At 45.8% G+C, this 15,682-nt stretch overlaps 4 protein-coding genes across 4 annotated transcripts; all 4 read left to right on the top strand.

Annotated features, from left to right (window-relative positions):
- Positions 1-1,072: 1,072 nt before the first annotated feature.
- Positions 1,073-5,006, top strand: LOC133920752 (callose synthase 2-like; the record flags this gene model as incomplete). The annotated part of the gene is made up of 9 exons (XM_062365346.1): positions 1,073-1,230; positions 1,309-1,830; positions 1,930-2,023; positions 2,273-2,412; positions 2,520-2,632; positions 2,716-2,945; positions 3,025-3,822; positions 3,935-3,985; positions 4,284-5,006. Coding segments are annotated over 7 exons (1,269 nt in total), but the record flags the coding sequence as incomplete, so codon positions are not given.
- LOC133920750 (callose synthase 3-like) lies at positions 3,181-4,739 on the top strand. Its single transcript, XM_062365345.1, has 4 exons — positions 3,181-3,822; positions 3,935-3,985; positions 4,284-4,469; positions 4,641-4,739. The coding sequence occupies exons 1-4, from the start codon at positions 3,181-3,183 to the stop codon at positions 4,737-4,739; spliced, it is 978 nt and encodes a 325-aa protein (XP_062221329.1).
- A 1,548-nt stretch (positions 5,007-6,554) lies between the features above and the next one.
- On the top strand, positions 6,555-8,741 carry LOC133920829 (uncharacterized). Its single transcript, XM_062365392.1, has one exon. The coding sequence runs from the start codon at positions 6,996-6,998 to the stop codon at positions 8,214-8,216; it is 1,221 nt and encodes a 406-aa protein (XP_062221376.1). The 5' UTR covers positions 6,555-6,995; the 3' UTR covers positions 8,217-8,741.
- A 309-nt stretch (positions 8,742-9,050) lies between these two features.
- On the top strand, positions 9,051-12,133 carry LOC133920830 (metal tolerance protein C2-like). Its single transcript, XM_062365393.1, has 10 exons — positions 9,051-9,598; positions 9,790-9,898; positions 9,996-10,035; positions 10,485-10,561; positions 10,865-10,953; positions 11,073-11,142; positions 11,250-11,288; positions 11,387-11,537; positions 11,715-11,804; positions 11,894-12,133. Exons 1-10 carry the CDS (start codon positions 9,277-9,279, stop codon positions 11,993-11,995), a joined length of 1,089 nt encoding a protein of 362 aa, XP_062221377.1. The 5' UTR covers positions 9,051-9,276; the 3' UTR covers positions 11,996-12,133.
- Positions 12,134-15,682: the final 3,549 nt, after the last annotated feature.

The raw sequence follows: 15,682 nt of genomic DNA, 5'->3' as shown, positions 1-15,682 counted from the left end.
GTGACGTGACTGTGTGGACATATATGACTCTCTGTCGCCTAGGTATAAAGAGTTATAACTATCTTAAAAAAAAAAAATCTAAGTATAAAGAGTTAAAATTATCCCTAATAAACCTATGTCTAATATCACTAAATCTAATATCTAATGCTTAATTTATATTCACAATTAAGTCTGATGGCTAACCTAATTAGTTTATAAAAAATTAGCAAGGTTATAATATTTATCTCTAATAACAAAAGATTTCGATAGGGCTGAGTTAATCTCCTCTTCTCTCTCTCCAGTATTGGTGAAATGAGTAAATAAGTACAGTATCCTATAGGGAGCTTTATAGTGCAACTTATCACCCTTCTAATGAAAGACAGGTTGATTTGGACGTCACTGTAGACTTGTTGATCGTTGGAATAATGTTGACACGATCTATTCTTTTCAATGGGCGATAAGAATCTAGATTTGCAAATTTTTAAGATGGGCATATGTATTTGTAATTTTTTTATTTAAAAAATATAGAAATAAAAATTCCCTGGAGGGATGGATGGAGGCGGGGCGTGGCGTTAATAGCAAGCTAAGCAAACGTTTTCCTTTTTTATCAAAAGAAAAGAATAGCGATGAAAAATGACCTTTTCTTATTCTGTGTGTTTGTTGAATGTGGAAGCTAGGATAGAAAAGGTCGCACGTAGGTAGGAAAAGAAGCACGCGCCGACCGATGGATATAGACGACGATGGACACCGCCTGAAATGAAATTCGTTCCACTTAGCTTTATTCCATATCTTCTTCTTCTTCTCTATGCCATATGCTAGATTCTTCTTTCTCAGTTGAATTGCTGCTACCCTTCCCTTACCGAGTCGCTTTAATTCGTGCATCCATCTTTTTGCGAGAACAAGAAGAAAGAGAGAGATTCGAATGTTTTAAACAAGAAAGAGACATATTTTTTGCGAAGGAAAGGAAAGGAAAGGAAAAGAATCTGGAATCAGTGCAGTCCCCATGCAGAAAGAGAAAGCTTCGCCACCCCTACCCTACCCGTATCACTGCTGCTGCTTTGCTTGCTTTCGACTAGTGTTTGTCTGACCCCCTCCCAACTCCCCCAGCTACGGGGCGGGGCGGGGCGGGGCTGCTCCTTCCTCCTCTTCGAAGAAGAAGAAGAAGAAGAAGAAGAAGCAGCAGCAGCAGCAGCCACCGCCTCCTCCGCTTCACTCCTCCCTGCGTCTTCCTCATCCGCCCCCGCCCGTCAGGTCCCCATTGCCTTTTCCTTTCCCGTCATTTTTCTCAAACTTTCCAACTAATTTGTGGGATTGCTTCCCTTCTTCCAGAAGAAGAACAACACCAAGAGGCGAGAGCCACTGCCTGCTGCAGCCCAGACCCAGCCTGCCATGGCGTCGTCCTCGGGGGGCCGGAGGATGGCGCCCGGGGACTCACCCGCCGCCAGGAGGATTCTCCGCACCCAGACCGCCGGCAACCTCGGCGAGTCCATCTTCGATAGTGAGGTCGTCCCCTCCTCGCTCGTCGAGATCGCCCCCATCCTGCGTGTCGCCAACGAGGTGGAGGCCAGCAACCCACGCGTCGCCTACCTCTGTAAGTCCCATCTCCTTGCCTCCTTGGTCATCAGGTCGCTTCTACGCCTTCGAGAAGGCCCATCGCCTCGACCCCACCTCCAGCGGTCGAGGTGTTCGCCAGTTCAAAACCGCGCTCCTGCAGAGGCTGGAAAGGGAAAACGATCCCACGCTCAAGGGAAGGGTCAAGCAGAGTGATGCCAGAGAACTGCAGAGTTTCTACCAGCACTACTACAAGAAATACATCCAAGCACTGCAAAATGCTGCCGATAAAGCGGACCCGTCCGTCACCAACCTCCCTCCTCTGCAAAATTGCGCTCTTCTACATCCATGCAGCAGGCTCCTCCTCCTCCTCCTAACACACCGTTTCTCTTTCCTCAGGGCCCAACTCACTAAAGCGTATCAAACTGCTGCTGTGCTGTTTGAGGTCCTAAAAGCCGTCAATGTCTCGCAGAAAATTGAAGTTGATCAAGAGGTAAACGCCCAGCTTCACTGCCGCGCTGCTCCTATCTATGCATCTAGTTCCTACTGTAATTATTTCAGTTCTAGCTTGCTTGTTCCATCATCCTTGCCACGCTGCAACTGTTATTCACACGACAACCGTGGTTCTCACCTCCCACTGTCGATCCTTGCAGTTTTGTTTCCTTATATAAGTTCCTGTCATGCTGCAATTGTTATTCACACAATAACTGCGGTTCCCACCTCCCACTGTAAACCATTGCAGTTTTGTTTCTTCACTCTCCTGTCTTCGCACAACAATTGTGATTCTCACCTCCCACTGGAACCAACTGTTGCAGATTCTGGAGACACACAACCAACGAGTTTTGTGACCATTGGACAACGTGTACTTGCCAATCCTTTGAGGTGATTCATCTTATTGTGGACATTTGACTATACTACAATATAATGTAATGAACTAACGGTTATTGAAGTGTTCATCTTAATGCTTATTTATATATTTTTATGTGCAGAGTTCGATTTCATTATGGGCATCCTGATATCTTTGACCGGCTTTTCCACCTCACAAGGGGTGGTGTAAGCAAAGCTTCTAAGATTATCAATCTTAGCGAGGACATATTTGCAGGCACGCCATTGTTTTCCCCTCATTATTGCTTGATCTGGGAAATGTGGAATTTTTTTGGTAATATATCTTTCTCTTGATGACAGGATTTAATTCAACATTGCGCGAAGGAAATGTTACACATCATGAATACATGCAAGTTGGCAAGGGAAGAGATGTCGGTCTCAATCAGATTTCATTATTTGAAGCAAAAATAGCAAATGGTAATGGGGAACAGACACTGAGTCGCGATGTCTACCGACTTGGACATCGTTTTGACTTCTTCAGAATGCTATCGTGCTACTATACTACTATTGGTTTTTACTTCAGCACAATGGTACAATCTTTTCCCTGGACTTTCAACTTTAAGAACTATTTATTAATCCTACCTTTGTACCTTTTCTGTGCCTTCTCAGATTACAGTTTGAACTGTGTATGTTTTCCTATATGGGCGCCTGTATCTTGTTCTTAGTGGCCTTGATGAAGCGCTAGCCATTGGAAAGAGGTTTATACACAATGAGCCTCTCCAGGTTGCTCTTGCTTCACAATCTTTTGTGCAGCTTGGGTTCTTGATGGCGCTGCCTTTGATGATGGAAATTGGTTTAGAGAGAGGATTCAGAACTGCACTGAGTGACTTTGTACTTATGCAGCTGCAGTTAGCATCTGTTTTCTTCACATTCTCTCTTGGGACCAAAACTCACTACTACGGAACCACACTGCTCCATGGAGGAGCTGAATATAGAGCTACTGGGCGCGGATTCGTGGTGTTCCATGCCAAATTTGCCGAGAACTATCGATTATATTCTCGCAGCCATTTTGTCAAGGGTATCGAGCTGATGATTTTGCTTATTGTGTATGAAATATTTGGGCAGTCATACCGAGGAGCTATCGCGTACATTTTCATCACGGTTTCCATGTGGTTTATGGTTGTCACCTGGCTCTTTGCACCATTCCTATTTAATCCTTCTGGGTTCGAGTGGCAGAAAATTGTAGATGACTGGACTGACTGGAATAAGTGGATTAATAACCGTGGGGGTATTGGTGTACCACCAGAGAAAAGTTGGGAATCATGGTGGGAAAAAGAGCAGGAGCCTCTTAGACATTCCGGAAAGCGTGGCATTGTTCTTGAAATAGTGCTTGCATTGCGCTTCTTTATCTACCAATATGGTCTTGTTTATCATTTGAACATCACCACTCACACAAAGAGTGTGTTGGTAATTTTTCTCATCTCATTTAGTATTACTAGATATCTTTCTGATTTATGTGTATCAACTTGTGTTGCACAGGCTGTTGATATACTCAAACATTGTTTAATGCTCTTTCCAGGTTTATTGCCTGTCATGGGTCGTCATCTTTGTAATTTTGCTTGTGATGAAGGTAACCCACCTGTGCCCTTTTCACCCTCAGCCTATTTAATTTTGATGCCTAGTAGTAACATCGGCTAGAGTAGGTATGTAGGTGTAACATTTTTCTCTAGAGATTCGCACAAGAATACTGCCATGGTGTTTCTTGAACTTAATACTGATTTTGCATCTGGATTCTGGAATGTCTGAGCCAAATTTACTGCATTTCCTCCTGCTTATTGCTTAGGCTTTTACTTGATCCAATAGCTAGAAACTTGACGTCAGATTGTGCTAACTGTTGGCTTCTCGTCTACCTGCTCCCTCCTTTGCAGACGGTATCAGTTGGGAGGCGGAAATTCAGTGCAGAGTTCCAACTTGTCTTCCGGCTGATTAAGGGGCTCATATTCGTAACATTTATCTCCATCATTATAATCTTAATAGCAATCCCCCATATGACAGTTCAGGATATATTTGTTTGCATCCTTGCCTTCATGCCAACTGGATGGGGTTTGCTTTTGGTAAGTGATGATATCCAAGTATATATGTACATCATGTAGGGTTTATTTGGTAGGATTGGGCTGTGGGGGTCGATCAAGGCACTCGCCCGAGGCTATGAAATCATCATAGGCCTCCTCTTGTTCACTCCGATCGCATTCCTTGCTTGGTTCCCGTTTGTTTCTGAGTTTCAGACCAGGATGCTCTTCAACCAGGCCTTCAGTAGAGGTCTGCAGATCTCGCGTATTCTTGGCGGGCACAAGAAAGACCGGGCAGCACGGAACAAGGAGTAGATGGAGGCCGTCATCGCTGGTTGTGCCCGTTGATACTAGACTTACTAGTTTGCGCCTCTTGACTGTAAATTATGATTTGGACGCACCATTACCTTTTTGTTTGAACTCTGTTTGTTGTAGTGTAATTGTATGGCCGGGGTGCTAAGCAGTGTCTGTGCAATGGCTGTTGTAGGAGAGGACGGTTGTAGTGCTGATGGGCATTGGAGACCCTGGATGATGAATACTGGAGGAAATTAACTTAATACGCCAGATCCAGATTGTGGTTCAGATTTTGTTTTTGCTCTCCCTTTTACTACAATCGATAGTAAACACACGTCACAGAAGGTTTTTCTGGGGATATGATGATGCTTTCTGGGAAGGGATTCTCAGGCGATTTCTCAAAATTCTGTGAACAATAAGGCAAAGGATTAAGCTCAAGCCCCCCCTTTTTTGTTGTTTTGTTGGGAGAAGTATTGGCTGGGAAAAGCTGCAGACGATGAGGAAGTGCAACCATGCAGATGATACACTGTACAACCAAGCTACAAGTAATAGGATAGCAAATGGACGTTCTTTTGTCCAGATTTTGGGCCATCTATGGCTAGTTAGTCATGTAAAGTGCTGAGGGCTCGTAACCCAAGCTTAAACGTCATGTGACCGATTTTGGTCCGTTCCCAATTAATGAGACTGGATGGGGAGTCTCTTGGCTTCTTAAAAATGCTTATTGGCTTCGTCATAATAGCAAAATAAAATAGTAAAAAGAAAGGGGCTGAAGAGTATGCGGGCCTTTTCTCATGCTCAGGTGACTGAAAAACATGAAATCACAGTTCACGCAGTGAACTATTGGATCTTCTTTCTTCTACTTTTGGAACAACTCTCTCTTCTAGCACAACAGTGCCGAGAAGCGCCCTTGTCTTGCACTCCTCTTCCCATCTAAAGATGTCCAAATGGGTGGCCTGGCCCGGCACGGCACGGGCCCAGTCAGGCACGGCCCGTTACAGCCCATTAGCTAAACGGGTCGTGCCGTGTTGGCCCACGTGCCGTGGTTGCAGCCCAGGCACGGCCCGTTTAAGATCGGACCGTGCCGTGCCGGCTTGTGGCACGATAGGTCCATTAATATTTTTCTGGCCTGGCGGCTCGTTAACACGTGAAAATCCCGAAAAACATCAAAAAATCACCGAATGTAGGGATCAAACTTAAGATCTCATACATGGGAAGCAATAACTCTACCACCCTGTTAAGGATCTCTTTATGTATTAGGGATAAACAAATTATATAAAACCTTAAAAAAATAGAAAAACTTAAATGGGTCGTGCCGTGCCGGCCCGGCGTGCCGCGGCTCCGGCCCAGGCACGGCCCGCCTAACCGTGCCATGTCGGCCCGGCCCATTTACTTTCGTGCCGTGCCGTGCCTGGGCCGGGCCAATTTTCCCGTGCCGCGGGCTGGCCCGTTAGAACCGACCCAGTTGGTCATCTTTATTCCCATCTATAGTGGCGGAGCCACTGGATCTATGACCACTGCCCCATCATGTTAGGTTTTTTTATCTCTCGCTGTTTGTTACGTATACCGTCGATCCTCTATCACCGTGGCTAGGTTGGTTTGTCTTACCCTATGTTAGGTCTTTTTTTCCTTTTCTCTAAGCTCCAAAACTTAATCTTTTCGTCGATGGACGGTTGCAATTTCAGTTAACTAAGAGTAAGGTATTTTAAAAATATATCTAACTATGGTTGAACAAGAGTAATGACATAAGTTAGTTGTTACGCATACACTTGTTAATATGCTCGCTTAGTTTTCTCTCTTGATTTCTCTTCTTCGCAGATTTTATTCTACTGTAGAGAGAAGAGGAGGAGGAGAAGAAGAACACCGAAACCAAAAAATATATATTTTCTCAACGGCAAAATAAGAAGAAGAGATCAACCTTCCTCCGTTGTGTCGCGTGGGTGGGGCCAGGGTTAGGGTTTGCGTGCGGAAATTGATCGAATCAGTGGCCCGGAGCGTTAATTCGATTCCCATAATTTCTCGTCTCCGAATCCGCGGGATTCGCAAGAACCGGTGGCCCATCCCATCCCATCCCATCCCATCCTTCGATTCGATCAAATTTCCGGCCGCAAAATCACCACACAGACCCTCAATTCTTCCTATCCTGCTCCTATACTGCACTGCATCTAAAGATCCGATCCGTCTCTCTAACCCTGAAATTCCTCCTCCAAATCCTTGCAGCAGCAGCGGAGAAAGAGGAAGAGGAAGAAGACGGAGGAGGAGAAAGGAGAAGAGCCAGCCATGGATCCGAGCCAGATGATGTTTCCCATGTGGGCCCCTCCTCCCGCCGCCGCGCCTCCCCCCTCCGATGACCCCTCCGCGCCGCCGCAGTCCTTCCTCCCTCCGCCCAACGCCCAGCTCGCCCCCAACCGCGGCTGGAAACGCAAGAACCCCAACTCCGCCGCCGGCTACCAGCCCCCGGCCCTCGGCGACCTTCAGGTGCAGAACCGCGCAAAAGCTCGCCGCTGGTTCAAGAATCACAACCCCAACCAGAACAACAACCCAAACCACCACCGCAAGTACTTCTTCCCCAGGAACAAGGCCGCCGCGCCTCGCAACACCACCTCCTTCATCATCCGTGCCAAGCGCTCCGGTGGCATTGCGTCCCTCGTGTCCCCGTGCCCTGTCACGCCCGCAGTGCTCCCCACCCCGCGCCTCTCTCCCTCCCGTGAGGGCCTTGCTGACATGGCTCAGGCACAGTGGGGCGTCGACGGATACGGCTCAATGAAGGGCCTCATCCGCCTCCGCAGCTCCCCCCAGCCTGCCAACCCCAACGCGTCTGATGACGATGACGAGGGAAATTCTAGCGGCAGTGACGTTGAGGAGCACGTGGAGGTGGAGCGCCGGCTTGACCATGACCTCAGCCGCTTTGAGATGGTGTACCCCGCGAGAGGGGAGGATGCTGGGGGCTACATGTTTGAGGATGACGACGAGTATGACCAGGATGCTCATGTGGCTCGCCTGGAGGAGGAGAACCTGGCACTAAAGGAGAGGCTCTTCTTGATGGAGCAGGAGGTGGGTGATATGAGGCGTCGTCTGGAGGCGCTTGAGGCACGGTTTTCACTCAGTGATGGTTTTGGAGGCGGTGGTGAGAATGCTGTTGAAGAAGCTCCTCCTGAGAATGATGCGGAGAGGGTCGATTTGGGGTCAGAGAATAGCAGTGAGGACAATGCGGAGAGGGTTGATGCGGGATCAGAGAAGAGCGGAGAAAGCAATGCAGAGAGGGGTGTTGTGGGCTCAGGGAAGATTGGAGAAAACAATGCAGAGAAGGGTGCTGTGGATTCAGAGAAGAAGCACAGTGCAGAGAAGGGCGTTGTGGATTCAGAGAAGAAGCACAGTGTGAAGAAGGGCGCTGTTGGTTCAGAGAAGAGTGGCGAACACAATGTAGAGATGTCTGATTCAGCACTGGAGAAGAAGGTCGGTGAGGATGATGATGGTGAAGGGATCAGGCTTGAGTTTTGACTGATGGAAGATGGACAACGGAGTTCAAGGGTGGTTGTTGGTACTGTTCATACGTGTCAATGGCATATTGAAGCCATGCTGCATGGGCTGGACTTGTTTTGGAGACTGACATGTTGCGTAGCAGTAAATCTTCGTGTTGACGATGTACTATGTTTCCTGGGGACAGGAAACAGCTTGTGCCATTCTGAGTTTATTTTCTTGTTCCTTCTATATCTATTACGATGATACTGCAGAACCTGTGGTGCTTAGATGCTGCTGCAAGTGGTAGATATGGAGGGAGAACTGAGATGATGAATTTGTTATCATAACTGTTGTCATTGCTGAATCCGATGGTGTCCTGTTTCTTTCATCTGGCATTCTCATCTCATGGTTGTTTTCAGGTCACTTGTAGTGAGTAGTTTTCTGATATGCCGTGCTGGTTGTCTCAGGTAAAGCACGGATATGCGTGGGGCCTGTTGAGTGTTGAGTTGGTGCAGCAATCACTATGTATGGCAATTTGACAGATGAATATTACCTTGTGTTGTGCATGTGAAACCATCTTAATCTTACTGGTGTATGCGCGTTGTTGTTTTTCGTTGTTCCGAATGGAGGACGTGGCAATCCATTAGTTGTTTTTGTTTTATCAGTAGGGTGTTTTCCTCGTGCTTACTGGATTACGGTTGGTGATGGATGCTTGTGTCTTGTTTCTGATGCCTTCACAGGTCGTGAGCTGATGAGAGCTGCAGCTGCAAGCATACCGACATTCCCATACTTACTTTATTATGCATTTGAGTTTCTCAGTAGGGAACAGCAAAGAATTCTCTGCTTTCATGACTTGGTTGAGTTTGCCTGTGGACGTGTGGTGTATTCAGTTGCTCCTCCTGCTGCTGCTGCTGCTGGGAGCAAGGAGGTAGGTGCAAGACGAAGAAGGGCACGCTGACTCTCCTCCTGAGCTGTAGATTTAGGATCGGACGGCCAGAGCTAGCTACCTCGCTCTTTCTTCGCAGTTGCAGCGGGGACCGATTCAGATCTCGTTTGGCGGCGGCGACGACGACGTCGAGAATCGGCGCGCGCGCAGGCCATGGCCATGGACACCCCCAAGGCCAAGGAGGCAGCATGGAACGCCAACTACGGCGTCGTCGGCAGCGGGGACCGCCGACTGGCCTTCTCCCGCCAGCTCTCCCTGGTCTCCTCCAACGCCAACGCCGCCACGCCGCGCCTCGCCCGCTCCGACTCCTCCATCTCCATGCCCCCCCAACTCGGACTCGGCGCCCCGCCACCCAAGCCCAAGAAGCTCCTCTACCTCGGCAGCCGCCCCATGCGCCGTCTGGCCCTCCTCCTCGCCCTCAACGTCGCCTACTCCGCCACCGAGCTCGCCATCGGGCTATTCACCGGACGCGTAGGTACGTATTTATTTATTCCTTTATTTATGTAGGTTTCTACTCCGCTCTGCCTGTGATCTATCTATCTATCTATCTAGTATAACCAACCCACCAATCAACCTGCCCTTGAATGAATGACGTTTATTCTTGATTTGTGCTGCTGCAAGAAGAATACTTTCAGTGCGATGACCGCTGCCATTCATGCTTTGCAGGTTTAGTTTCAGATGCTTTCCATTTGACGTTTGGATGTGGCTTGTTAACTTTCTCATTGTTTGCTATGTCTGCCTCCCGAACCAAGCCTGATAATCTCTACACCTATGGGTGGGTCACCCTCCTCATGCCTAATGCCTATCTATGCTCCTCTTTGTACAAGTTACAACTCTTACTCGGTGACTTGTTTTTACCTGATTTCTTTCAGGTACAAGAGATTGGAGGTCCTGGCTGCCTTTACAAATGCTGTAAGCTTCCAAACCTATCATCGGCAGATATGTGCATACAGTTCTACAAAATCCGTCCTCGTTATAAAGGCACCACCGCACCAAGTCCAACTTTAAGTTGTATCCGCAACTGTTCTCTTACCTTGTCAATCAGTTTTGTGTTAACTTCCACTGTCTTCCCTGTATGCATACAGACACCAAATAGACATGCTAGTACAGTTAACCATCCATTTTGTGACAAAAGCCATCCATTGTTTTCATCCTGGCTTGCTTATTATGTGTAATACATCGGTAGGGGCACACTGTCACTCCCATTGACCAAAAGGAAAATAGAACAGTCTATTCATGGCCTCGCATATGATGTGCCTGTTTCGAGTATTCTACTTTCTTTTAACTTGGTTGCGCCCTTTCTGCCCTTCATTTTCGTGCTAACATTTTTATTACCTCTATATGGTTCTTTATGTAGACAGCTGTTTCTGTTGTTCCTGTGTTTCTCTTTGGCTGTCGAAGCATTGCACGCATTTATGCAAGATGAATCGGAGCACAAGTAAGTGCCATTTATTTCATTGTTGTCTCTATCCCACTGTTTTCCATGTTTCTGTTCATTTTTAAATGTGTTTTCTTCTGAATACCGGTAATCTAGTGTAAACTGGTCATCTTGCTGTTACCACAAACTGTGTATTGTATTAGTATGATATGGATTAATTTGGTCCTGTTTATCAGCATGAGCAGTCGTCCTGTGTAAGCTCCTTAGTGAAAAGTGCCATATCTTTCCGCGGGTTCGTGCTAACACTTTCTCTTTCTTTTTTAGGAACTGCTTTCTTATCTTCTAAAAAACCCTTTCTTTCAGGCATTATCTCATTGTTTCTGCTGTCACCAACCTTTTGGTTAACTTACTTGGCGTCTGGTTCTTTCGGAGCTATGCTCGTGTTAACATAGGTATGGAAGTAATTTATATCTTGCCACTTCTGGTGCAAATGCCCATGTGTGCTTGTTCCTATGAGCATTAGAACATAAACAGACCGATCAATTTACACATTTTCGTTTATTAATGCCAGTTTACAGGAATGCAGAGGATATGAATTACCACTCTGTCTGTTTGCATGTTCTGGCAGATTCGATACGGAGGTACAGGCACACACGACCATCTTTAGACCTCTTCCCTTGAATATTTTTAACTTTTTTATTTTTTTTCCTTGCCACATCTTAATTGACATTTGTTAATTCTCTCGCAGTGCAGGCTTGATACTGGCTTCTTGGTTTCTTTCATTGGGGTAAATCTAATCTGAGAGTTTTCCTGTGCTTCCCACTTATCATGATGACTTTGGGCTATATAATTCCTTTTGTTTTTACTTTCTGCTACTACTTGTAGGGTTGAGAACGCAGAAGTTTTGTGCCTGGGTATTGTTTCAGTTGCAGTGTTCATGCTTGTTTTGCCACTATTTAAAGCTACTGGTAATATCCTACTGCAAATTGCACCTGGCAACGTGCCACCTTCGGCCTTTCTGAAGTGCTGCAGACAGGTAAACGATAGTTTGCTAAGGCCCTGTTTGGATGTCATAGTTTCTCAAAACCAAAGTATTTTGCAAAACCATAGTAATTTTCCAAAACTCCAAAAAGGTTTTGCATCCAAACAGGGCCTAATTCATTTATTCTAAAACTGCACTTAGATACATGACACATCGGTAAATATTCTGTAGATTACTGCTTGTGAGGATGTTTGTGAGGTACGCCAAGGTAGATTCTGGGAGCTTGTACCTGGTCATGCTGTTGGTTCTCTGTCCATTCGGGTAATGAAAACCTTGACACCAAGCTGCCCAGCCTGTTATGTGTAGTATTGAAATGATGGCTGAAGTTGAGTGTTGGTTGTTTTGCATAGGTGAAGAATGGCGCTGATGATGAGTCGGTCCTTGAATACGTGCATGGCCTATATCAAGATTTGGGCATACAGGATTTGAGCATCCAAGCTGATGACTTGTAGTTGCGGATCCCCGTTATAGTGGAAAAGAGGGCTAGATTAGGCCAAATTCTTGGAACTGTTACGTGTATATTATAGGACTGAATGAACTACTCAATTGCAGCGGCTGCAGAAAAGAAGGGAGATTACGGTTGCAGTGTGTATTGGCTACTGCTGTTAGAAGTACTTGTGCACATGACTGACCTGCCCCTTCGTTGTGCTAGCTGATATGTAATGCACCCAAATCAATAAACTAAATCAATCAACGCTTAATACAAACAAATCAACAGAATACATATATGATATGTACACAAGTGGAAGATTTAACCAAGCGCGACACACAGCTGATGGAGATCTACCCGTCGCTCTTGTTCCGTGCTGTGCCTATAAAGATAAGGGGATGGGTCTAGCTTCTCCCGCACACACGTGATCCACCTAATCATCAGAGGTGCCTCAGCGGAGTGACGTCGATCACGACTACGCTTTGATGACCCTAGGCACTGCATCAATCTCGCTCTCAACACTGACGACCACCGTCTGTGACATCTACATCAGCTTGAACGTCTACATCACAATTCACCCAAATGGCATTGCCGGTTCAGGTTAGTTGATCATGCTTCCGCTCTAACGAGGTGTCTCGTGTTAGGGCTATTGTTTATGCGAATTAGGACACAATTAGATACAACAGCCGGAGCTCCGGATGGCGAACACGACGTCGGTGACAGTCGTCGGGGACCAACGAGGATGTTGAGGAGCTTGCACTCGATGGCCAGGCCGGTATTGCTGATACGACAGAGCAGGTTGTGCACGACATCCTCCGATAGCAATGTCTGCTCGCTCTTGTCTAGCGGAATGGATAGGAAGTTGGTGCCCGAGGCGACCAACAGGTTAGCCAGGATCGCCGCCACCACCTCCTTAGCCTCATGGGCAGTGACCCACGTCGACGGAGAAGAGGTTTAAACCTCTATTTTTAAAATAGAATAAAATAGCTCATCTAAATATCCCTAGTCTGTCGTCAGCTCGAACTCCAAGAATTCTTGGAGCCATAGCTCTCCCAAACACGCCCTAAGTTCCATTCTACACTAAAGGAAAACATTAGAGATCTTTTTGTCTCTACTCTCCGTTTCATATTGCAATAATCACCATCATCTTATTTGAGATCTCCAGCAACATGTAGAACCCTAATGCTACCGAAATAATGCAAGGGTTATCTACAGCAGAGCCATGTTAAAATTCCACTAGTGAATAGCATCTCCCTGTGACAACGTCTAAGCAGTTATGCTGCAAACATTACAGGAGAAGCAATGGATTGTGCTCTACAGTACGAGACCCATGAACATAAAACACCCTAGCAAAAAATCAATAATTTTTTTATTTCTGCATCTGCATATATGTTATTTGTTTGTAATCCAAAGCTTTCTTTTTCTCTGTTCCATTTGTTCTATCCTTTGACAGGAAGAAGCAATGAAAAATGACCTGAACGAATTGCCATAGCCGGTGCCTGAGATATAAAAAATGGAAACTTTGAAGCAACTGATGCCTGATGCCTGGAACAATTATTATCCATCACTCAGTCAGAATGGGACCCTATGCACTCAGTGAATAGGCTTAAACTGATTAGAAAGTAATCTAGTGTTTGCTTCCTGGTAAATTTCATATAAAAAAATGATGAAACGAGAAATCAGGCATCAGAAATGGTGCGGTGATGAAGAATATAACTGCCACAAATGATCTACACTGGGTGAGTTCTAGTACCAATTTAGGAAGCGTTTTAAGGAAATCAAGAGTAGATAGATTTTTAGCTTTTTGAAAACGTATGATTAAGGTGTTAAGTGTCAACCATACTTCAGGATAGATTCAACTGTTCTCTGTAGATAGTCTAGTCGACTGCAAGCCATTATAACAACAGCAGCAACAGGAACCTGCATTGCAGAAAGACATCAGATTGTTAGAGAGAGAGATTATTCCTGTATAATATCCCCATGTTACAAGTGGTTCTTTGCATATTGCTCATGTGTGTGTATATATATACTGGTCTATGGTCTTCATAGAATATAAATTGTTATTCCTAATATGGTATTAGAGTTAGATTTTCTTTTTATTATGTCGTAACTCGTTCCAACCCTAGTCCACACGCCGGCTCTCTCTTCCTGTTGGCCTCTCTCTCTGCTGACGTCGTTGGATTCGGCCCGAACCGCTGCTCCTCCTCGCGTTGCTTCATCTACCGCTCCTCCTCGTGGGCCCCAGGCACCCCGGTGAGATGGTCCTCTTGGCCTCCTCTCTTTGCCACAACGATCGAATGCTCCTCTTCGATCCGCCGCCGCCTCTCCCATGATCCGTAGTGCCCTAGGCCCTCGTTGCAAGATCCATGGCCCGATCTGCCGTCGCCTCTCCCACAATCCGCCACGCCCTAGGTCATTGGACACCCATCGCAGTCTCTGATTCATTGCCTGTCGCGTGTTCTCTGTCTCTCGTAATAGAATAGTTGTGGTTTAGTAAAAAAACTACCATGCCTTCTTCATCGGGCGTCGTTAGTTCCTTGCTGCTCAGTAATTTTTTATTGTATCAACTACCGTGATTTTTCACAACATATGCTCATTCACATGCATGAGCTTCATCTTTGGGGTTAATGTTGTCCAACTGGGCCTATCGGGCCGGCCCAACATAGGCTCGGCTAGGCTCGGTCTGGTTATGACCCAGCCCGATAGACCCCTTAAGTTTCGCATGTCGTGCCATACTGGTCTGCGTGTCACAGCCTTGGCCCACGATACGGCCCGTCAACCATCACGCCGCGCCAGGCCATCCCTGGCATGGTTGCTGCACGGCGTGGCCTGACAGCACGACACGGCACGGAGGCCAGCGACGCATGGCCGACACGTCGGGCACGGAGGAGGCACGGTGGAGGCACATGCACGAAGGAGGGACGAAAATAGAAAAAATAAAAAATAATAGTGACAAAATTACAACAAAATTAAAAAAAATAGAAAATAGATAAAATGAGCTTTATTGATTGGTTGCCTCGTTTAAACCCTTTTATTAAAAGGAGAAAAGAGTATAACCTATACCCCGAAAATTATATGGTTCAATTAGACACCCCAAAATTTTGCTTGTAATATTTAATATGCTTCCTCAAGTGTTCCGTTCTATTTGTAGACCTGACACCTATTTCACTACTGCATATATTACACTTAGCAAATCTTACATGTTTCCCGTTAATTTCTCTAAAGATATTTTCAAAATGTTGCCACACAAATGACCATGCACACGAGTTCTTAACGTCTTGATCCATGAATAGGAAGATGAAATTGATTTGTTGAAAAAGAGAGATGGGTGGGCAGGTGGCCGATGGGATCACTGGAAGTTTAGGAATTAGGATGGTGGCTACTAGCTATTTATAGGCCAAGAGATACGTGAGTGGTGGCGGGTCGCTTTCAAAAAAAAAGAAATCAGAAATAATAAGGACAAATAATTAATTCTAAAAATAAGCTTTATTAATAGGTTGCCTCATTAAAAACCTTTCAAGCAAAAGAAAAAAGAGTATAATTTATCTTAGAAATTGAAAATTACACGTTCTCATCGACATCTAGATACAAATTTTTGAATGAATCTTCAAGCTCAGTGTTCTCTAGAGTGTGTTGCATTCGCGTTTCAGCTTGTTCCCAGTTTTTTACGATGGTGAGTATTTTCACCATCTCACTTGTAAGATTTGTT

The sequence above is a fragment of the Phragmites australis genome, chromosome 6, assembly GCF_958298935.1.
Source record: "Phragmites australis chromosome 6, lpPhrAust1.1, whole genome shotgun sequence".
Lineage (NCBI taxonomy): Eukaryota > Viridiplantae > Streptophyta > Magnoliopsida > Poales > Poaceae > Phragmites > Phragmites australis.
The sequence above is the reverse complement of the archived record's forward strand: the minus strand, read 5'-3'. Positions and strand labels throughout refer to the sequence as shown.

Bases quoted from the DNA above. Each gene is read 5' to 3' on its own strand.
- LOC133920750 (XM_062365345.1), top strand. From the start codon at position 3,181: ATGGCGCTGCCTTTGATGATGGAAATTGGTTTAGAGAGAGGATTCAGA. The intron at 3,823-3,934 runs GTAATTTTTCTC...TGCTCTTTCCAG, and splicing joins CTCACACAAAGAGTGTGTTG to GTTTATTGCCTGTCATGGGT. The intron at 3,986-4,283 runs GTAACCCACCTG...CCTCCTTTGCAG, and splicing joins TAATTTTGCTTGTGATGAAG to ACGGTATCAGTTGGGAGGCG.
- LOC133920829 (XM_062365392.1), top strand. From the start codon at position 6,996: ATGGATCCGAGCCAGATGATGTTTCCCATGTGGGCCCCTCCTCCCGCC.
- LOC133920830 (XM_062365393.1), top strand. From the start codon at position 9,277: ATGGCCATGGACACCCCCAAGGCCAAGGAGGCAGCATGGAACGCCAAC. The intron at 9,599-9,789 runs GTACGTATTTAT...CATGCTTTGCAG, and splicing joins GCTATTCACCGGACGCGTAG to GTTTAGTTTCAGATGCTTTC. The intron at 11,289-11,386 runs GTAAATCTAATC...TACTACTTGTAG, and splicing joins TCTTGGTTTCTTTCATTGGG to GGTTGAGAACGCAGAAGTTT.